Below are 22,825 nucleotides of genomic sequence, written 5' to 3'. Positions count from 1 at the left end.
TCTGGACAGTTCCAATGGCCCGACACCAACTGAGTCTAAAACAGGACAATGTCACAACAGCCATCTCCATGTCCATTGGGACAGCCATGTCCACATCAACATGGACCCAATCTGGCTGGATTAAATTGATTTAAACCGGGTTGAGAGTTTTTTTTCTCTCCCCCTGGGAGTGCTCTTTGAGGGACATTCTTGTATAAAAAACCCCCACAGAGTACATAAAAATACATATACTATGTACAGTATGTACTTCACCACACACAATAGACTGGCATGGCGGACACACAAAAGCACTCATCACTCAAAACCATCTATTTTCACTTTATTATGTTCTCTCATCTGTGTCCCTCTACCCATCTAAGTTTCTTCCAGGAAGTGGCAGGTTATAGTTACTGTACCCCCTCAAATCTTGAGCTAACTGGAGAGAAGTCACCCCCGCCAAACACAATTGTTCCGTTAATGCATGTGCTTGTGTCTGTATCAGCACGAGAGGTGTTAGGGTTGTTTTCAGTGAGTGTTTGAGTGGGTGCCTGGATGTGGTCCAGAGCCAAATCAATGGTGAGGTCGAAATAACCAGTGAGTCTATACGTTTCCACAGGTTGAAAATGAGTCAACTCACCTCCTCTTCTGTGTTGCCACACCTTTAATGAGTGGGTATGCGTCAGATGTTGTGAAAATCGGAAGTGTAAAGTATGTGTATGTGTGTGTGAGAGGAACATGCCTTTATGTTCCATAATTTGAGTAAGTGATCTGTGTCTTTAAGACAGCAAATAAGCTATTTTCTAATTTTAGACCAATGGTGACAATCTGTCAGTTAAATTATCAGGGAGCTAAAAATATAAGGGTGTGACTTCCTCTGACATCATAGTCAAGGTGTTGTAACAGTTACACTTTGACCTTTACTGGTTGACAAAACAACCGTGGGGCTTTGAAGACTTTTGTGCAAAACTGTTTTTGTCGCATCATTACTTTGTTCTCATTGCCTCACACTATATGGACACCACTGCAAACACACGTCTTTAAACACTACAGAAACAGACTATACAAATGACAGCGGATGTAGTGGGTCACAATGGAGGAACATTGATAAACACATCACAACAACAAGACAGCAACAGCCAGATAACACCATCAACATATTGGAATGTTGATACAGTACAGTAACATCTTGTAATGTTGATACAGTAACATCTTGTAATGTTGATACAGTAACATCTTGGAATGTTGATACAGTAACATCTTGGAATGTTGATACAGTAACATCTTGGAATGTTGATACAGGACAGTAACATCTTGGAATGTTGATACAGTAACATCTTGGATGTTGATACAGTACCATCTTGGATGTTGATACAATAACATCTTGGAATGTTGATACAGTAACATCTTGGAATGTTGATACAGTACCATCTTGGATGTTGATACAGTACCATCTTGGGATGTTGATACAGTAACATATTGGGATGTTGATACAGTACCATCTTGGATGTTGATAGAGTAACATCTTAGATGTTGATACTGTAACATCTTGGATGTTGATACAGTACCATCTTGGAATGTTGCTACAGTAACATCTTGGATGTTGATACAGTACAGTAACATCTTGGAATGTTGATACAGTAACATCTTGGATGTTGATACAGTACCATCTTGGAATGTTGATACAGTAACATCTTGGATGTTGATACAGTACCATCTTGGAATGTTGATACAGTACAGTAACATCTTGGAATGTTGATACAGTAACATCTTGGATGTTGATACAGTAACATATTGGGATGTTGATACAGTAACATCTTGGATGTTGCTACAGTAACATCTTGGGTATTGATACAGTAACATATTGGGATGTTGATACAGTAACATATTGGGATGTTGATATAGTACCATCTTGGATGTTGATACAGTAACATCTTGGATGTTGATAAAGTACCATCTTGGAATATTGATACAGTACAGTAACATCTTAGAATGTTGATACAGTAACATCTTGGCTGTTGATACAGTACAGTAACATCTTGGATGTTGATACAGTAATATTTTGGGATGTTGATACAGTACCATCTTGGAATGTTGATACAGTAACATCTTGGAATGTTGATACAGTAACATCTTGGGATGTTGATAAAGTACCATCTTGGAATGTTGATACAGTACAGTAACATCTTGTAATGTTGATACAGTAACATCTTGTAATGTTGATGCAGTACAGTAATATCTTGGAATGTTGATACAGTACAGTAACATCTTGGAATGTTGGTACAGTACAGTAACATCTTGGAATGTTGATACAGTACAGTAACATCTTGGATGTTGATACAGTATCATCTTGGATGTTGATACATTCCCATCTTGGGATGTTGATACAGTACCATCTTGGGATGATGATACAGTACAGTAACATCTTGGAATGTTGATACAGTACAGTAACATCTTGGATGTTGATACAGTATCATCTTGGATGTTGATACAGTAACATCTTGGGATGTTGATAAAGTACCATCTTGGGATGTTGATACAGTAACATATTGGATGTTGATACAGTACAGCAGCTTTCGCAAATTTTTTAACCAGATAATTCAATTTTTACCTTGATTAAAAAAACGTAGTTAATGGTTTGATACACTTAATGGGTTAGTGGACAACCTCCACTACAGGGCTTTTCTCTTACAGTACAGTAGGCTGTGCTGTTTCACCCAGTAGGCTGATGAGGACAGACACCCCCAGCCCCCAGCCCCCAGCCCCCAGCCCCAGTGACATGGAGAGAGATAGAATACATCTGATCTTGGGTTAGTGACTGAGAGTCAGGTCTATGTTACTGGAGGGATAAAGAAAGTTACAGACATGGAGCCATAAAATGGATGCACCACAGTGAGCATCAGGAGAGAGAGAAAGTCGCAAAAGGACCAGGTAGAGAAGAAGAGAGGTGGAGAGAAAGAGAGGTGGGGAGAAAGAGAGGTGGGGAGAAAGAGAGGTGGAGAGAAAGAGAGGTGGAGAGAAAGAGAGGTGGAGAGAAAGAGAGGTGGAGAGAAAGAGAGGTGGAGAGAAAGACGTCACAAGCTTGAAATGGAGCCACACACTCTAAGATGACCTATGAGCACCGCACAGAGAAGAGATAAGGAGACAGTCATACCTATGGTTAGCTGTGCAATTCCTAAAAAACAATCAAAAGAGGCATATTTTAGGAGGCTGTGCACAGTTACAAATCATTTATAATAAGTCTATTCAAAGTGTAGAGATGTTTTTTTTATAGAATGGACTGGCAACTAATTGAGCCATAAAATGTAACGAGGTATTTGTATAGCTATAATCTCACTATTAATAAGAAATGAAAGTTGAATACATCTTCTATCTGGCCAAAAGGAGGAGAAAGTGTGTTCAGGACTGAATCTGTCTTCTTGTGTTCTGTCTGTAACGTATTGTAAGTGCTGTGTACCTTCATCCTCTGATACGTCCAATATCTCATCCACTGTTTCTGGGAAACTCATACGATGTTTCTCTGTGGTGGTCTGAGGGAGAGAATGGGAGAAGAGAGAGAAGAGAGACAGGTTAAAGACTGAATAAAGAGCAGCATAGAAGGAGTACAAACTTCTCAAAATGTATATAATGTCTGCATCAAGAGGGACATAAAAAGCTTTAGTGGAAGATATTTGACAACACCAAAAAATACTTCTAAACAGACTAAGATGATCAACAGTGGTACTTATTTACTCCTCACCATGGAAACCGTCTCCTCTGTAACCAGTTTGAGAACGTCGATTACAGAGATGTACCCCAACCGCTTGGCGATGGACAGGGCTGACGTACCGTTCTAACAGAGAGAGAGAGAGGAGATAGACTGAAAGAGGGTCGTTGAAAGGAGGATGGAGTGTTGGAGGAGGATGATGGATGAGGTGGAGGACTGAAAGGGAGTGAAAGGCAGTGGTGCGTACAGTAGCGACCTCGTTCGGCTGGGCTCCATGTTTGAGCAGTAAGGTAACGATGTCTGTGTGGCCCTGTTGGGCTGCCTGGTGCAGGGCAGTGTAACCAACCTGAGGGACAGAGACACAATCATTCACATACTGACCAGACACAATGGAAATAATCACATCACATAGCCAGTTCATACTACTGCGCTTTACGGTTAACAATGCATTTGGGGAGAGTGTAGTTCCATTGGCGTCCAGAGGGAGGTGCTCACCTTAGTCTTGCTGTTGACATTGGCCTGCTGCTGCAGGAGGAACTTCACCATCTTTACATTGCCATAGTGACAGGCAACATGGAGAGGGGTGTATCCCATCTGAAACAGAGACATGACGTGGGACAGAAACACAGAGTAGGACCCCATCAGTATCAAATACAACCAGCACACACTAACAACTGGATAGCTATCTAAAGGAGGTCACATGATTACAAATTCAAATTCAACACATACACACTACACAATATCTATAGTGTGTGTCCCCTTTACCCTACAAGCTCTGCGGTTGATACACCGAGTTTTCGGGTGATGTTGTCTAGTGAACCATGGAGGCTCCTGCTCTGAGGGTAGTTGGGTGTTGTTTATTATTATTATTGATGTTGGTATCGTAACCCTGAGCCAGGAGAAGCAGTCAGTGGCTATTTATACCAAGGAGAGGAAAGGTCACGTCTCAGACACTCTATCTGCCACGGAGCCCCCATCGTTCATCATGTAGCACTGTTACTGTTACCATAGTGACCTTGCATTAACATTCCCTGAATTCAAGATCAGCCTCAGATAACAAACTGTAACAGTGTGCATGTCATGATGAGGTAGGAGTGTGTACTTTATACCAACTCTCTACAACCTGGCACAAAGGAGGAGATTTCATGTATGATAGAATGCAATTATCTACTGCAATAACCAATCATCTACTGAGATGCTCTAACAATTAAAAGTGTTAACAGAGTCCTGATGTACAGTATATGTCGCTGGGAGCTATTGATCAATGATACTGTTGTGTCCCTTGCCTTGTCCCAGAGGTCAACAGGAGTGTGGTCTTACCCGTGTGGCAGCATACACTGATGCCCCCTGCTTAGCCAGGATATCAGCGATGCCCACGTGGCCTTCCTGTGCCACTAGGTGGAGAGGAGTCAGTCCACTCTGAGGGGGGTGGAGCCAGGGGCAAAGATAAGGCATCTTGTTATAGCAGAACTAACAGCGCTCACCCAAATAATCCTAACTCCTTCCATGTATCAGTCCCTGACTCCTCACCTTGTTTCCCAGGTTGACGTTGGCCTGTTTGGAGATGAGCAGGGCGACCATGTCAGGCCGGCCCTCCTGAGCAGCCAGGTGGAGGGGCGTGACCCCCTGAAGGGACTCGGCGTTGGCCGAGGCACCGTACTGCAGCAGGCTGCTAGCAACCTCCACCTGGTTCTGCTTCGATGCTATGTGGAGAGGGGTGTAGCCATTCTAAAACAGAGAACCAAAGGGGTATTAGTGTATAGTACAATTATATTTGTGTGTGTGTGTGTTTGTCTGGTCTCTCACCCTAGCTGCACTGTGTGGGGAGCCTCCCTTGCTGACCAGCAGGTTAACCACGTCCAGATTGTCATGATGGACAGCCACATGGAGAGAAGTCAGACCATTCTGAAGGTAAAGGAGACACACACATATAATAGCATCCTTCAATCTCAAAATACCTTTTGGCCATTCCCTCCACACACCCCTGTTCTTCCCTCCTCCCTGTGTTCTACAACCCTTACCTTTCCAGCAGCGTTAGGGTTGCCCCCTCTTTCCAGCAGCAGCTCTGCCACGTCCACTTTGCCATATTTTGAAGCCACATGGAGAGGAGTGAAGCCTTTCTGCAGAGACATCCCAGATAGAGATAGAGAGACATCGGGGAGAGCACACAGGCCCACATAGAGAAAGATCCAGAGAGATTAGAGTGTGTGGGCATTGGACAAAATACTGTACCTTGGTCATCTTGGTATGCTGGGCTTCCATGTCCAGTAAGATGCGTGTGGTCTGAGCGTGTCCCTCACGGGCAGCGATGTGGAGGGGTGTGTGTCCGGATGTGGTGGTGGAGTTGGGGTTGGCCTTGTGCTCCAGCAGCAGCTTAACCAGCTCCTTGTGGCCCATCCGACACGCACAGTGGAGCGGTGTCTGGTCATCCTGGACAGGGTGGGGCGGAGGACAGGAGAGAGGGAGGAGAGGTACAGACATTTGGTGTTGGGAGTCATGTGGGGAACTAGCAAGCGAATTAAATGTTTTTCTGATTGTGTTTGTGTGTGTGTGTGCGCGCGCGCGTGTGTGTGCATGTGTGTGCGTGTGTGTGCGTGCCTGTGCGTGTGTGTGTGTGCGTGCGTGCGTGTGTGTGCGTGTGTGTGTGTAGTCATTACCTTGGCCTTGGCGTCTACCGGCGCTGCATTGGTCAGTAAGAACTCTGCCACCTCATAGTGTCCAGCTCTACATGCCATGTGGAGAGGAGTCTCCACTTTCTGCTCACACACAATCAGACAAACACAAATGTGTGAATAGTGTAAGTCCATAACACAAAATCATTGTGAAAAGGGGTCAGGGGAGCTGGTGCAGTCAATGATGAGGTGGATGGATGGGGAGGGGACTCACCACATTGGAAGCGCTGGGAGAAGCTCCCTTCTGTACTAGGATGGTGACTATTTTGCGGTGGCCCATGAACGAGGCCACATGTAAAGGGGTCAGGCCAGACTGGAGAGAGAAAAACAGAAAACGAAACAATCATCCCTCTCTCCTTGGCAGAATCCCTCTCTTATCTTTCCCTGGCATACATTCCATCTCTTTCTCTCGCCCCAATCTCTCTCACCTCCGTCACAGCCTCTAGGGAAGCAGAGTGTTTCAGCAAGAGGTCCATCACACGCATGTGGTTCTTCTTACAGGCGATGTGAAGTGGAGTGAAACCATTCTGAGGACACAACAGCTGGGTCACTAAGGCACACCACCTCAACATAGCTGCACACTGAGGTGTGTGTGTGTATGTGTGTGTATGCGTGTATGTGGGTGGAATGAATACATAGTACTGTATATACAGTTGAAGTCAGAAGTTTACTTACACTTAGGTTGGGGTCATTAAAACTTGTTTTTTTAACCACTCCACAAATTTCCTGTTAATAAACTATAGTTTTGGCAAGTCGGTTAGGACATCTACTTTGTGCATGACACAAGTAACTCTTCCAACAATTGTTTACAGACAGATTATTTCACTTACAATTGCCTGTATCACAATACTAGTGAGTCAGAAGTTTTATGTAAACTTCCGACTTCAACTGTACCTACCTACAGTTGAAGTCGAAAGTTTACATACACATTAGCCAAATACATTTAAACTCTGCTTTTCACAATTCCTGACATTTAATCGTGGTAAACATTCCCTATCTTAGGTCAGTTAAGATCACCACTTTATTTTAAGAATGTGAAATGTCAGATTAATAGTAGAGAGAATGATTTACTTCAGCTTTAATTTCTATCATCACAATCCCAGTGGGTCAAAAGTTTACATATACTCAAATAGTATTTGGTAGCATTGTCTTTAAATTGTTTAACTTGGGTCAAACGTTTCAGGTAGCCTTCCACAAGCTTCCCACAATAAGTTGGGTGAATTTTGTCCCATTCCTCCTGACAGAGCTGGTGAAACTGAGTCAGGTTTGTAGGCCTCCTTGCTCGCACAAGCTTTTTCAGTTCTGCCCACAAATGTTCTATAGGTTTGAGGTCAGGGCTTTGTGATGGCCACTCCAATACCTTGACTTTGTTGTCCTTAAGCCGTTTTGCCACAACTTTGGAAGTATGCTTGGGGTCATTGTCCATTTGGAAGACCCATTTGCGACCAAGCTTTAACTTCCTGACTGATGTCTTGAGAGGTTGCTTCAATATATCCACGTAATTTTCCTTCCTCATGATGCCATTTATTATGTGAAGTGCACCAGTCCCTCCTGCAGCAAAGCACCCCCACAACATGATGCTGCCACCCCCGTGCTTCACGGTTGGGATGGTGTTCTTCGGCAAGCCTCCCCCTTTTTCCTCCATACGTAATGATGGTCATTATAGCCAAACAGTTCTATTTTTGTTTCATCAGACCAGAGGACATTTCTACAAAAAGTACGATCTTTGTCCCCATGCACAGTTGCAAACCGTAGTCTGTCTTTTTTTATGGCGGTTTTGGAGCAGTGGCTTCTTCCATGCTGAGCGGCCTATCAGGTTATGTCGATATAGGAACCGTACCTGTTTCTTCCAGCATCTTCACAAGGTCCTTTGCTGTTGTTCTGGGATTGATTTGCACTTTTCGCACTAAAGTACGTTCATCTCCTGAGCGCTATGACAGCTGCGTGGTCCCATGGTTTTTATACTTGCGTACTATTGTTTGTACAGATGAACGTGGTACCTTCAGGCATTTGGAAATTGCTCCCAATGATGAACCAGACTTGTGGAGGTCTACAATATTTTTTCTGAGGTCTTGGCTGATTTCTTTAGATTTTCCCATGATGTCAAGCAAAGAGGCACTGAGTTTGAAGGTAGGCCTTGAAATACATCCAGATGTATACCTCCAATTGACTCAAATGATGTCAATTAGCCTAACAGAAGCTTCTAAAGCCATGACATAATTTTCTGTAAGTTTCCAAGCTGTTTAAAGGCATAGTCAACTTAGTGTATGCAAACATCTGACCCACTGGAATTGTGATACAGTGAATATGTCATGCCCTGACCTTAGAGAGCCGTTTTATTTCTCTATTTGGTTAGGTCAGGGTGTGAGTTGGGGTGGGCATTCTATGTTGTCTATTTCTTTGTTTTTGGCCGAGTATGGTTTCCAATCAGAGGCAGCTGTCTATCGTTGTCTCTGATTGGGAATCATACTTAGGCAGCCCTTTTCCCCACTTTTTGTGTTGTGGGATCTTGTTTTTGTTAGTTGCTGGTTTAGCACTACAATTCTTTGTGTCATTTATCTTTCTTATTTTTTTGTTGGTGATCATTAAATACATTTAAAATGTACGCCTTCCACGCTGCACCTTGGTTTCATTCCGACGACAGCCGTAACAGAATTATAAGTGAAATAATCTGTCTGTAAACAATTGTTGGAAAAATGACTTGTGTTAATGCACAAAGTAGATGTCCTAACTTGCCAAAACTATAGTTTGTTAACAAGAAATGTGTGGAGTGGTCAAAAAAACGAGTTTTTAAGTGTATGTAAACTTCCGACTTCAACTGTATGTAGGATTGTAGTACTGACCAGTGCACGGGAGTTGGGTTTGGCTCCCTTGTCCAGCAGCACTTTGGCCATGCGGTGGTGCCCACAGTGGGCCGCCACATGCAGGGGGGTCAGGTGGTCCAGTGTGATGTCATCAATTGCAGCATTGTATTGCATTAGTTGCCTCACACAGTCCATGTGGTCCCCCTGTGCTGACATGTGGATGGGAGACAGGCCGTTCTGCAGGAGAGTGGGGGGGGGGGGGGGGGGAGAGAAAGAGAAAGAGAGAGGGATGATGCAATCCATTACTTGTTGTGTTGTGTGCATGCAGTATTTGAGCACAACTGTCCAGGGATCAGGCCTTGGTGGGTTAGCGTTAGGTGTACCTTGGTCTTGGCCTGGATGGGAGCCCCTTGGTCCAACAGGATCTCAATGATCCTCACGTGTCCATTCCTGGCTGCACAGTGCAGTGGAGTCAACTCATCCTGGAGCGAGAGAGAGAGAGAGAGAGAGAGAGAGAGAGAGAGAGAGAGAGAGAGGACAGTTACCCACTGGTCTAGAGCAATATAGTATCATTTGTGTAACAGGACAGGACTTGACACTAGAGACTAGAGAGAGACAAAGGGGATGCAGTGCAGTACCTTGGTCTTGGCATCAATCTGTGCCCCTCGGTCCAGCAGGAGTCGTACCATGATCACATTCCCCCTCCTGGATGCGATGTGCAAAGGTGTGATGCCATTCTAGAGAGAATTACAGAGGAGATAAGCAGTAAGACCAGAAAGAGACCCGTTGAGGGACTGGTAACAATACAATGTGTCAGTGATGCTAGGGCAGAGGGGAACAGACTTACCTTAGGGGTGAAGTTGACATTGGCTCCTCTGTTGAGCAACAGTTGGGCTACGCTCAGGTTCTCGTAGTGTGCAGCGATATGAAGCGGTGTGAAGCCTGTCTGCAGGGACACACAGGAGACCAGAGCTCTTATACTGAAGGCCTTGATGTGTTCTAATTTTAAAGCATCGTCTCCTCCACTCGCTCTGGGACACACTAAACTAAGTGAAGACAAACACACGGTGAGTACCTACCTTGCTCAGGACGTCTGCGTTGGGGTCGTTCTGTAGAAGCACAGCAGCTGTGCGCGTGTCATCGTTCCGCGCTGCTATGTGCAGCGCTGGGAGGCGAACTTTGCCCTTGGTGCCGTAATTGATGAGCAGGGCCACAACGTTCTCATGTCCCTGCTGAAGAGCCACGGCGAGAGGGGTAAAGCCATCCTGAAAGAGGAGAGAGAAGCGGAGACAGAGGCGAAGAAAGGTTTAGTGACCAGAGAGACAGATGGGGAAGGGAAGGACAGTGAGAGTCAAAATGATTGATAAGCGATACAGGGAATAGTACAGGAGGTGTGTTGTAATGTTCGAAAATGAATAATTTCCTGCTTAAACCTTCCTGATTCCGGGAATGTTCCAACCTGGATTCCTGAAAAACCTGGGAATTTGTTGCAACCCTTTTTAACCCCCTTTTCTCCCCAATTGGTAGTTACAGTCTTGTCTCATTGCTGCAACTCCCCAACGTACTTGGAGAGGTGAAGGTCGAGAACTATTCGTCCTCCAAAACATGGTATACTTCAGCTTGCTGGCGCCCGGCCCGCCACAAGGAGTCAATTGTGCGCCGCCTCATGGGTGTCCCGGTCATGTCCAGCTGTCACACAGCCTGGGATCAAACCCGGGGCTGTAGTGACGCGTCAAGCACTGTGATAAGTACCTTAGACCCCTGCACCACTCGGGAGGCCCTGCATTTTGCAACCCTGAATCTGCTGATTGGCTGTTACCTCAGTAGGAATGCTTTGATTGGCCCCGTTCTCCAAAAGGAACTTCACAACTTCTAGATGATTCTCTTGTGCGGCCATGTAGAGCGGAGTGAAGCCCTTCTGTTACAGACAGACACACACATGGACACATACACACAGGAAGGAGCACAACACAGCAGCAACACACACACACACACACACACACACACACACACACACACACACACACACACACACACACACACACACACACACACACACACACACACACACACACACACACACACACACACACACACAGAGGAAACACAAGCACACAGAAAGACAAGAAGGCAGACAGATATTAACAGAGTTGCATTTAGCTAATACGCTCTTAGAAAAGAGGGTTCCAAAAGGGTTCTCCGGCTGTCTCCATAGGAGAACCCTTTTTGGTTCCAGGTAGAAATCTTTTGGGTTCTACCTGGAACCAAAAGGGTTCTACATGGAACCAAAAAGAGTTCTGCAAAGATTTTTCCTACGGGGAACCCTTTTAGGTTAGAGAGAGCACCTTTTTTCTAAGAGTGTACGATGGCCTGACATCATGTTTCAATCGGGAGTTGGGCCAAATGCAGGAGCTTATGCACACCCAAAAATGTTAGTAGAGGTGCTGACTCATGGAATAGTAAACTGAAACTGTGTAAAAATAAAGAAAGTTGCGCACTATAAATGCTCCCAACAAATTCATGAGCATATATACAGTAGAGTGTGCGACTTTCTTTCTTTATTTCTACTCAATCAGGGTTGGGGTCAATTCTGAATTGTATTGAAAATAGCTCTCTTTAATTAGGGATCCTGGTGCCAAAGGTGCAGGAACCCTATTGCTTTTGTTAGTGTTCTTCTTTGTGCATTTTTCCTTTTGGTCAATATCTCAACAACACATGGGTAAAACGTTGTAGAATTTGGCAGGATGGTAGAACCCATCATGCGTACCTATGATGCACTCATTGGCCCCTAGGTAATGTAGCACTACAGTTAATTTAAAACCATGCACACATTCAAAACACATTCAAAACATTTGCCCAAACTATCAAATCCAACTCGTACAGGTGATTGACAACATGTCCCTGAAGATATGTACGAAGTTCAGTGTTGATATCTTAAAATGGAACATGGAAAACACAGGTCATGTGACTTTGACCAAAAAGTGCTAGTGTAATGCTAATGCTAAAATGATTCACTGAATATTTGTAGAATCTCCGAACTAGTCCCTAGCTAAATTGCTAAGGAAAATGTGTTGTGGTTAAAGATGGCCTTTACTGAGGCGCTAATGTGAACTGTAGGCTATAACTATTGGACCATGGGACTTAGGGGAATGGAATTTGGTAAACATGAAGTTGGAAGGGACAGTAGTCTATGGCAGTAGCATGGTAGCATGTAGTAGACATACCTCATCACGTATTAGAGGTAGAATCGTGCAATTTGGAAAACGTGCAATTGGTAAACATGCTTAAAGGTATGGCCTTTGCCCATTTCATTGCCAGAGTGCCCGACGAGTGACCAAGAGGTGCTATTTCTATTACTCAGACTCTGTTAATGCTGCTCTCAGTGCTGCTCACAGCAATACTTGAATTTGAATTGAATTGGGCGCATCCCACAGGAAGCAGAAATTGCATTGAATTTGAAATAAATTAAGTACAATTGAAGGAAATTCAATGAAATTCAAATAGCTACAATTCACTATACAAATATTTATTTTGACATCTTGTATGATACAGTACTATACTATGTATAACATAATGAAAAAATACATTTTTAAGTTTAAGTTTTAAATAATTACAGTGGTCTGGAAATATTCTAAGATAATTTTGTAGGTTGTCTGTAATAATTCATAATTTATTTACATGTTATTAACTATCTGGGGGGGGGGGGGGGGGGGGGAATAAATGTCCCATTAGTTCCAACACTCCAGAATGTAAGGGAACTACCTAACATTTCATGACAAAAATACAAATCAAGATGCTGATGAAAAATGTCAGTTATAATCAAGCTTATGTTGAAATGGTATCTTTATTCTTTTTAGTAATAACTGGCAGATGTGGCAAAGGAATGAGACGTTCGTGTATCATGTCTCAGTTCAATTTCTTTGAATTAAATTATACCTCCTTTAATTCAAATTCAAATTTCAATTCATGGGTTGAATCGAAATACATTCCGAAATTCAGACCCCAAACCCTGAGTTCCATGCAGTATAATGCAGCATAACTGTATTATAACTGTATCTAACTGTATGTGTATCCGTTGTGGCTGGTGGCTCTTCTGCAGGGGGTCCTGCCAGTGGGGTCGGGGTCTCTTCTGACACTGGTGGGGGTCTCACCTGGGACTGGGCATTGATGTTGGCCCCGTAATTTACCAGCTCTGCCACCACTTGCTCCTGCCCAGCCAGGGCAGCAATGTGCAGAGCTGTGTTGCCTTTCTGTGGAGGCACAGAACAAGAGAAGACATGAGACATAATGTTTGTGTGAAAGCATCTAAAGTAGTGTAGTACTTGTAAGTAGTAGTACGCTTTAATACCGTAAAACTTCAATTCATAGCCCAGGCGTTTATTTGTTTAAATCACTGAACACAACAAGCTAGGCGTCTATTTCCTTAATGCACACAGCTTTTGCTCATTTGGTAAGTTAATTGTTTTAATTCTAGCAATCTAATCAATTTCTTAATTTCCTGCAGTAATGTGTTCTCATTTACACACTGTGTCACATTTCCTTTGTCTTACTATAACTTTATTTAGGAAAAAATACTTATTTGACAGAATAATTATTCTCCTCTTTAACTGTGCTTTTTCACCAGGTCGAGGTCACTAGTTAGCAGTTTGTTACTGGCGATATAAACGGATGATTGCCATAATTCTTTTACTGAATTAAATCTTCTAAACAATTCATGGTAGTTCATGGTAACCTCGTAAACAATTCATTTAGACCCAGCATTTATTTGAAAAAGCCGTTGATTTGCTGAACTGAATGGCGTTGCCCGGCTAAGGGACAAGCGGCTATTTCAGACTCAGCGTTTGATTGAAGTCTTACAGTAAGTAGAATCATTTGAGGATGCAGTATATTGTACTTTGGTGGTGGCATAGGCTTTGTGGAGTACATGAGTGGTAATGTGGTATAGTGCAGGAGGTTGTGGGAGTACCTTAGTCTGGGTTTCCACATCGATGCCTCCATGTAGTAACTCCAGCACCATTTTAACGTGGCCTTCTTTAGAGGCCAGATGCAACCCGTTGAGACCATTCTGAGGGAGGAGAGAGAGAAGAGGAGACCTCACACTGTAGGGTCCCTAACACACACTGCACACACTACACACACACACTACACACATAGCACACACAGAACTAAAAAACACAGACCTTTGGGCCTCCATCACACACTCCGCTCTCACACACCATAATAACACCAACAAGTCAGAACCCACACACTGAACACAATCTCACACAGCATAATAACACCAACAAGTCAGAACCCACACACTGAACACAATCTCACACAGCACCCTGAGACACACCAAAGGATCAGATCCCCAGACAAAACACTGCTCTGCTTATTATACAGCTCTTCCTAGATGTATAAAATGCAAAAGTATGTAACTGAGTCCAACTGTAGTGTATGGTCAGGACAAACAGCCTCTACACATACAGTATCTACTAGAGATTAACAGTGCTCAGTTAGCAATAACGGTGGCCGGAATTATGATGATGATGATGATGGTGAGGAGGAGGAAGAGGATGGGAGGGGGATGGCAGGCCGGTGGTCTCGGGGATGGGAAGAATACGAGCTATGTGAGATAGGTCTGACCTCACACAGCCTTCCTTCAGTGACACAGGACATGTGAGGTTGGACCTTTCCCACACCACTGATATTAATCCTCTGAGTGGAGAGACCACAGCACACCATCACTCTACTGCAGACTGGAGGGGGAGGGAGGGGGGAGGGGGGGTAGAAGCAGAGATGGGAAATGGAGCATGGGGGATAAAGAGAATGACAAAGGAGGGGAAAAAATAAGTAGACGGCGTAAGAGAGAAATAACTTGAGGGGTTATGAGGGTGTGAGGGGAGGAGGGTTGAAGAGGAAGGGGGAGGGAGGGAGGTAGGGAGGGAGGGAGGGTAGGGAGAGAGGCAGTGCAGCTGGGCGGCCGGTGAGCTAGCCCATGGCAGACGTATCTACTCAGACTGGGTACAAGAGACACGACTGCCACAGCCAAGCCTCCACCTAACCTCCATCAGAATGACACCTCACTCTGCACAACAACAAATACAGCAGCAACAACAACACACTGGGAGACACTCACACTCACACACAACACATAACCAATATCACATCCAATTTCACAACCCCACTCAACACACTTGAGACAATTCCAAAACACTAATACAGACTTGGTTTGAAATGACACACATTGCATTATACATGATTCGAAGGAGAATGGCTTTCAATGGTAACCTGAGACTGCAGATAAAATGTACTGGATATGGCTGTAGGGTTCCTGTTTGTCCACAGGGTGTCTCTCTTCAGCAGCCTGAGGTCTCTTCACACCTACTTGTATGCATGTACTGAATCCTATGTTCGTTATGAACGTTTAACCTGGGAATGTGTTTGATGCTAATCTTGATTGTAGCATTAGCGCTGGCAGCATTATAGTACAGAGGTAGAGTGTTTAGCAAACCATGGCTAAGCTGGCCTAATGAGCTGGAGAATCACACACACTGCTGCCCTGTTTGTATGGCCTATAGGCAACCTCATCCCCCTCACAGCATAGTTGTCTCTGGCCACCATAGGAGCAGCCATCAGGGTAAAGCAGGCAGGATGGAGGAGATGGGCCTGAGGAGTAAACCCTACCCTATTTAACACCTTCCCCCGAATCCCCCACCTGTCACCTACTGCAGAGAGACTGGCTACCTGGACCTCAAAACACACACACACACACACACACACACACACACACACACACACACACACACACACACACACACACACACACACACACACACACACACACACACACGTCATGCAAACACGCACACACTTAAATCTTACACACAAAAATAACTACACACAGTAATTCACATTCAGGACAAACAATGATATACAGTACACACAGTCAGGGACAATCCACACAGCAGGTATTGGAGCAGAACAGAACACACTGTACACTGAGTTGGACCCAGAGCCAAGAAAGATATTCTGTTGGCTTATATCACATCAAACACATTCCAAGCCAAGAGAGAGACGATGGATGAGTCCAAAATGGAACCCTATTCTCTATGTAGTGCTATAGGCCCTGGTCGGAAGTAGTGCATTTTGTAGGGAAATATTACATTTACCTTGACACTCTTATCCAGAGCGACTTACAGGAGCAATTAGAGTTAAGTGCCTTGCTCAAGGGCACATTGGCAGATTTTTCACCTAGTTGGCTCAGGGACTCAAAACTTTCACTTACTGGCCCAATGCTCCTAACCACTAGGCTACCTGCTGCCTCGTATGGTGCCATTCGGGATGCAGTCAATCACCTCAGTCCAACAGAGAGGATCATTACATCAGTGGTGTACCGCTATTCATTTGAAATATTTATGGTATAGTTCCTCTAAAACTGACTGGCTAGCTAGCTAACAAACATACATTACAGATCAATTCTTAAAATGTATTATTTTACACAACATCTTATCACAGCACTGGCAAACCACGGTTGACCAAAATGGCGGTCCTTTATCCCATCATAAGAAGGTTCATGTCTAGGGTTGCAAAGGGAGGGTAAATTACACTAAACTTTCAAAATGTACCAGTAAACTATCAGAATTTTGGTATCTTTCAAGGATTTTCTGTCATCTATCACAAGACATCTAGGGGCCCTTTTGGGTTTACTTCAGATTATCACAGACATCTGTGACTATCTCTGGCCCTCTCTCTGGCCTTATCACATCTAAAATATATGAAATAATTAATAAGATTATTTTAAAATAGAAAATGGAATGACAAAGTATTGTCCTACAGTTAAAATAAACCATCAACTGAATACCATTGGTGTTTAATATCAGGGTTTCCACATGAAATATTCTTTACATTGTTTTTTACCAGCTTTCATTTACTTTACTATGTCAATATTTGTTGTCACTGTCTTAGCTTTAAACTGGTGTTGTGCAGTACACCAGTGCATCACATCCATCTCACAGAAACACTCAGCATTTTATCAACATAAGAGTTTCTTAGACTGCTTCTGTAACATGTGTTTGTGGGATAACCTACAAGTCAAATCAAAAATCAAATCACATTTTATTGGTCACATACACATGTTTAGCAGATGTTATCGCGGGTGTAGCGAAATGCTTGTGTTTCTAGCTCCGACAGTGCAGTAATATCTAATAAGTAGTATTTAACAATTCCACAACATATACGCAATACACACAATTCTAAGTAAAGGAATGGAATTAAGAATATCTAAATATATGGACGAGCAATGTCAGAGTGGCCTAGACTAAGATACAGTAGACTGACTAGATTTAGAGTTGCACTGCATTGGATGATAAAAAAACATGAATGTTAGCCAGTGACTCTAAAATATTCTTTCCTCTCTCTCTTGCCAATTCCTGCTCTTCCATGTTTTCTCTTTCCCTCTATCCATTCCTGCTCTCCCTTCATAACACTGCATCTGAACTTTGCTGATAAGACTCTTCATGTGTGTGTGTGTGTGTGTGTGTGTGTGCTGTCGTTTTGACATGGTCTGAAAGATGACTCATCTTCATTTGATCTAATGTGCCTATACAGTTTATACTTGTTTTCATACTTTTATTCATGCATTATTCTAGCGCTGCAGTATGATGACCCAACATTGTGAAATACTAGTTCCACAGCCAACGGAAATGGACAAATGAAATGAAAGAGTGTAATAAATCAGTTCCATTAGCTGATTGAGACTTTTACAAACAGGAAGGCTTTCATTGATCCTGGTGACTCCAAAATGAATCTCAAAGTTTGGAGACATGTATTAATGCACTCTCCACAAGCATTTTGATTGGCCACGGGCCTTGCAGCTCTCTCACCTGATTGGCTGTGTTGATGTCTATGCCGTTCTTTATATGGTCGAGGGCCTTGTCCATGTTACCAGAACGAGCCGCCCGCAGAAAACTAGTGACAGCATCAGCCTGAGGGAGAGAAAGGGGAGAGATAGAGGGGGGTGAAGAGAGGCACATAGAGTGGGAGAAAGAGAGATAGGTGTAAGGGAAGACAGAGGGAGAAGGAGAGATAGGTGTAAGGGAAGACAGAGGGAGAAGGAGAGATAGGTGTAAGGGAAGACAGAAGGAGATGGATAGATAGGTGTCAGGGAAGACAGAGGGAGATGGAGAGATAGGTGTAAGGGAAGCCAGAGGGAGATGGAGAGATAGGTGCAAGGGAAGACAGAGGGAGGTTGAGAGATATTTATATTATTGTCAGAAACCTTCATTCAAATCAAAACCATACAAAGTCAAAATACATACAGACAGTACAAGACTATAAATGCTTTCCATTGGTGTTTCCTTCATCTCCCTCCACACTGTTATTGAACAGGATAGGACAGTTGGGCCAGCCCCCTCCCATTGGCCAATCAGAAGCAGGCCTGGCAGCTGGGGACCCTAAAGGAAGGGGTGCAGGTGATTTTCATCCACATAAAGACAGACAGAGCCTCTGTACCAGGCTCCATTCCCGTCCCCCTGAACCAACTGCGTCCCAAATGGCACCCTACAGTATTCCCTACATAGGTGTTTGGTCAAAAATAGGGAATGGGGTGCCATTTAGGATGCAAACCTTAGCCTCGTTCTGAGCCTCTCACATCTGAGACTTGCTTTACCTCCTCACATACAGTAGGAGATGAGACCAGGGGACACACTGGCGTTCTGGTGTGTGTCTGCTCTGCCCAGTGGTCTGGCTGGCAGTCTGGCTGGTGTTCTGGGGTGTTAGGGTGTGTGTCTGTTCTGCCTAGTGGTCTGGATGGCAGTCTGGCTGGTGTTCTGAGGTGGTAGGGTGTGTGTCTGTTCTGCCCAGTGGTCTGGATGGCAGTCTGGCTGGTGTTCTGGGATGGTAGAGTGTGTGTCTGCTCTGCCCAGTGATCTGGCTGGCAGTCTGGCTGGTGTTCTGGGGTGGTAGGGTGTGTGTTTAGTGAATGCCCTGGCTCATGGTCTAACACATGGTGTGGCCCTGTTTTAGTCTCTGTTTTGTTTGTGTCTGGGGGCTTCATGCCTCTCTCAGACAGGGGTGCTGAAACAAGATCACTCATGCGGCATGAGAGAGAGAGGGAGAGACTGAGAGAGGGACATGGAGAGAGGGAGAGAGAGAGAGAGACATGGGGAAAGGGGAAGAGAGAGGGAGGGAGCAGCAGAGAGAGAGGAAGAGAGAGAGAGAGAGAGGGAGAGAGAGAGAGAGAGAGAGAGCGAGAGAGAGAGATGGAGAGAGAGAGATGGGGAGAGAGAGAGATGAGGAGAGAAAAGGGTGTAGAGATAGAGAGAGAGGGACATGAGGAGAGGGACATGGGGAGAGGGGAAGAGAGATAAGGAGAGAGAGGGAGATGAGGAGAGAGAACGAGAGACGGAGATGAGGAGAGAAAACGAGAGGGAGATGAGGAGAGAGGTAGGGAGAGAGAGAAAGAGGGAGAGTGGGAGATGGGGAGAGAGAAGGGGGGAAGAGTTGGATGAGGGAGAGAGAGGATCTACTGCGGCAAACCCTCCTTCCCCCACCATTAGTCTATCTACAGTATATATTGCTATCAATTATTCCCACACTCCTCAGGACTCATTTGCTCAATGTCTAGGTCGTTACATGTGGTATCACTCTGTCTGTCTAGGTCGTTACATGTGGTATCACTCCGTCTGTCTAGGTCGTTACATGTGGTATCACTCCGTCTGTCTAGGTCGTTACATGTGGTATCACTCCGTCTGTCTAGGTCGTTACATGTGGTATCACTCCGTCTGTCTAGGTCTTTACATGTGGTATCACTCCGTCTGTCTAGGTCGTTACATGTGGTATCACTCCGTCTGTCTAGGTCGTTACATGTGGTATCACTCCGTCTGTCTAGGTCGTTACATGTGGTATCACTCCGTCTGTCTAGGTCGTTACATGTGGTATCACTCCGTCTGTCTAGGTCGTTACATGTGGTATCACGCCGTCTGTCTAGGTCGTTACATGTGGTATCACTCCGTCTGTCTAGGTCGTTACATGTGGTATCACTCCGTCTGTCTAGGTCGTTACATGTGGTATCACTCCGTCTGTCTAGGTCGTTACATGTGGTATCACTCCGTCTGTCTAGGTCGTTACATGTGGTATCACTCCGTCTGTCTAGGTCGTTACATGTGGTATCACTCCGTCTGTCTAGGTCGTTACATGTGGTATCACTCCGTCTGTCTAGGTCGTTACATGTGGTATCACTCCGTCTGTCTAGGTCGTTACATGTGGTATCACTCCATCTGTCTAGGTCGTTACATGTGGCATCACTCCGTCTGTCTAGTTCGTTACATGTGGTATCACTCCGTCTGTCTAGGTCGTTACATGTGGTATCACTCCGTCTGTCTAGTTCGTTACATGTGGTATCACTCCGTCTGTCTAGGTCGTTACATGTGGTATCACGCCGTCTGTCTAGTTCGTTACATGTGGTATCACGCCGTCTGTCTAGGTCGTTACATGTGGTATCACTCCGTCTGTCTAGGTCGTTACATGTGGTATCACTCCGTCTGTCTAGGTCGTTACATGTGGTATCACTCCGTCTGTCTAGGTCGTTACATGTGGTATCACTCCGTCTGTCTAGGTCGTTACATGTGGTATCACTCCGTCTGTCTAGGTCGTTACATGTGGTATCACTCCGTCTGTCTAGGTCGTTACATGTGGTATCACTCCGTCTGTCTAGGTCGTTACATGTGGTATCACTCCGTCTGTCTAGGTCGTTACATGTGGTATCACTCCGTCTGTCTAGGTCGTTACATGTGGTATTACTCCGTCTGTCTAGGTCGTTACATGTGGTATCACGCCGTCTGTCTAGGTCGTTACATGTGGTAACACTCCGTCTGTCTAGGTCGTTACATGTGGTATCACTCCATCTGTCTAGGTCGTTACATGTGGTATCACTCCGTCTGTCTAGGTCGTTACATGTGGTATCACGCCGTCTGTCTAGGTCGTTACATGTGGTATCACTCCGTCTGTCTAGGTCGTTACATGTGGTATCACTCCGTCTGTCTAGGTCGTTACATGTGGTATCACTCCGTCTGTCTAGGTCTTTACATGTGGTATCACTCCGTCTGTCTAGGTCGTTACATGTGGTATCACTCCATCTGTCTAGGTCATTACATGTGGTATCACTCCGTCTGTCTAGGTCGTTACATGTGGTATCACTCCATCTGTCTAGGTCGTTACATGTGGTATCACTCCGTCTGTCTAGGTCGTTACATGTGGTATCACGCCGTCTGTCTAGGTCGTTACATGTGGTATCACTCCGTCTGTCTAGGTCGTTACATGTGGTATCACTCCGTCTGTCTAGGTCGTTACATGTGGTATCACTCCATCTGTCTAGGTCGTTACATGTGGTATCACTCCGTCTGTCTAGGTCGTTACATGTGGTATCACGCCATCTGTCTAGGTCGTTACATGTGGTATCACTCCGTCTGTCTAGGTCGTTACATGTGGTATCACGCCGTCTGTCTAGGTCGTTACATGTGGTATCACTCCGTCTGTCTAGGTCGTTACATGTGGTATCACTCCATCTGTCTAGGTCGTTACATGTGGTATCACTCCGTCTGTCTAGGTCGTTACATGTGGTATCACGCCTTCTGTCTAGGTCGTTACATGTGGTATCACTCCGTCTGTCTAGGTCGTTACATGTGGTATCACGCCGCCTGTCTAGGTCGTTACATGTGGTATCACTCCGTCTGTCTAGGTCGTTACATGTGGTATCACTCCGTCTGTCTAGGTCGTTACATGTGGTATCACGCCGTCTGTCTAGGTCGTTACATGTGGTATCACTCCGTCTGTCTAGGTCGTTACATGTGGTATCACTCCGTCTGTCTAGCTGTCCAGCTCTCATTCTCCTTCGCTCATCCCTATTTTTCTCTCTGGTTTCTGACCAAAGCATGGCCAGGGATGAATTAATGTGAATAAGATCGGGAGCAACCATCATTACCCTTTTTGTGATATCCCAAGTCCCAGCCACCTACAGAATTACAAACACACACAAAAACATACACACTGCACACATTGGTTAGGCTTAGAAATGAAAATACATACCCACCCAAGCATGTGCGACCACACACAGTGACTCAAAAATGTGTTCAACACAAGTACACAACACACACTGCCACAGTGACATTGGCCCCCATTCAGTAGTGACTGGAAATGACCCTCCTTTGAGACAGTGGTAACAGAGAGAATGAGGACCCACATGCCCAAGCCGTGGGCATGGCAACTAATGATGCAAACCCTCACCCATCAACGGAGCACTAGTGCAAGTGGTGCAGCTCTGTGCAAAGAAAAGACTGCATAAAAAAGAGAGGGAGAGGGAGGGAAAGAGAGGGGGATCACTGAGAAAGTGAGAGAGCTGTATGCAGCAGCAAATCTTTCAGAGCATTTCCCTGCGACAGACCGGTAGGCCTTTGAGTGTGATGACTAACTCCACAGCCTGAGCACAGACAACCACTTCTCTCTCAGCCACTAGACTCGTCAAGGGAAAAAGTCACAATGTTTCCAACTTTCTACTTATTAAGAGTTCATGTAATTTTGTTTAACACCACCGTTCCTTCCCAGTTGAAGGAAAAGCCACGATGCTTTCTGGGAAATGTAGTTCGTCTAAGAGAAATAAGTGACTCTCTCTATAGGCCTACCTGTTCCTA

The 22,825-nt window shown here is 44.7% G+C and overlaps 1 protein-coding gene across 50 annotated transcripts in view; it reads right to left on the bottom strand.

The window, feature by feature from the left end:
* Nucleotides 1-22,825, bottom strand: part of LOC110525713 (ankyrin-1) — a 73,037-nt gene that overhangs the window by 42,770 nt on the left and 7,442 nt on the right. For 13 of the 50 annotated variants that reach the window (XM_090237582.1, XM_090237613.1, XM_090237583.1 and 10 more), the window contains exons 2-24: nt 18,458-18,592; nt 18,023-18,124; nt 14,125-14,223; nt 13,220-13,408; nt 10,978-11,076; nt 10,238-10,423; nt 10,006-10,104; nt 9,797-9,895; nt 9,542-9,640; nt 9,198-9,395; nt 6,783-6,881; nt 6,569-6,667; nt 6,340-6,438; nt 5,915-6,112; nt 5,704-5,802; nt 5,489-5,587; nt 5,213-5,410; nt 5,003-5,101; nt 4,178-4,276; nt 3,930-4,028; nt 3,716-3,808; nt 3,434-3,506; nt 3,131-3,151 (exon numbers count right to left, since the gene is read on the bottom strand). In XM_090237582.1, coding sequence (XP_090093708.1) covers nt 3,131-3,151; nt 3,434-3,506; nt 3,716-3,808; nt 3,930-4,028; nt 4,178-4,276; nt 5,003-5,101; nt 5,213-5,410; nt 5,489-5,587; nt 5,704-5,802; nt 5,915-6,112; nt 6,340-6,438; nt 6,569-6,667; nt 6,783-6,881; nt 9,198-9,395; nt 9,542-9,640; nt 9,797-9,895; nt 10,006-10,104; nt 10,238-10,423; nt 10,978-11,076; nt 13,220-13,408; nt 14,125-14,223; nt 18,023-18,124; nt 18,458-18,592 — 2,680 coding nt within the window. The remainder of the gene's footprint in view (nt 1-3,130; nt 3,152-3,433; nt 3,507-3,715; nt 3,809-3,929; nt 4,029-4,177; nt 4,277-5,002; nt 5,102-5,212; nt 5,411-5,488; nt 5,588-5,703; nt 5,803-5,914; nt 6,113-6,339; nt 6,439-6,568; nt 6,668-6,782; nt 6,882-9,197; nt 9,396-9,541; nt 9,641-9,796; nt 9,896-10,005; nt 10,105-10,237; nt 10,424-10,977; nt 11,077-13,219; nt 13,409-14,124; nt 14,224-18,022; nt 18,125-18,457; nt 18,593-22,825) is intronic. The other 37 variants (XM_090237605.1, XM_090237624.1, XM_036979836.2 and 34 more) reach the window with 11 other exon arrangements.

Source organism: Oncorhynchus mykiss, chromosome 6 (genome assembly GCF_057628025.1).
Source record: "Oncorhynchus mykiss isolate SJ-2025 chromosome 6, ASM5762802v1, whole genome shotgun sequence".
NCBI classification, from domain to species: domain Eukaryota; kingdom Metazoa; phylum Chordata; class Actinopteri; order Salmoniformes; family Salmonidae; genus Oncorhynchus; species Oncorhynchus mykiss.
This window is presented reverse-complemented; position numbering and strand designations above follow the sequence as displayed.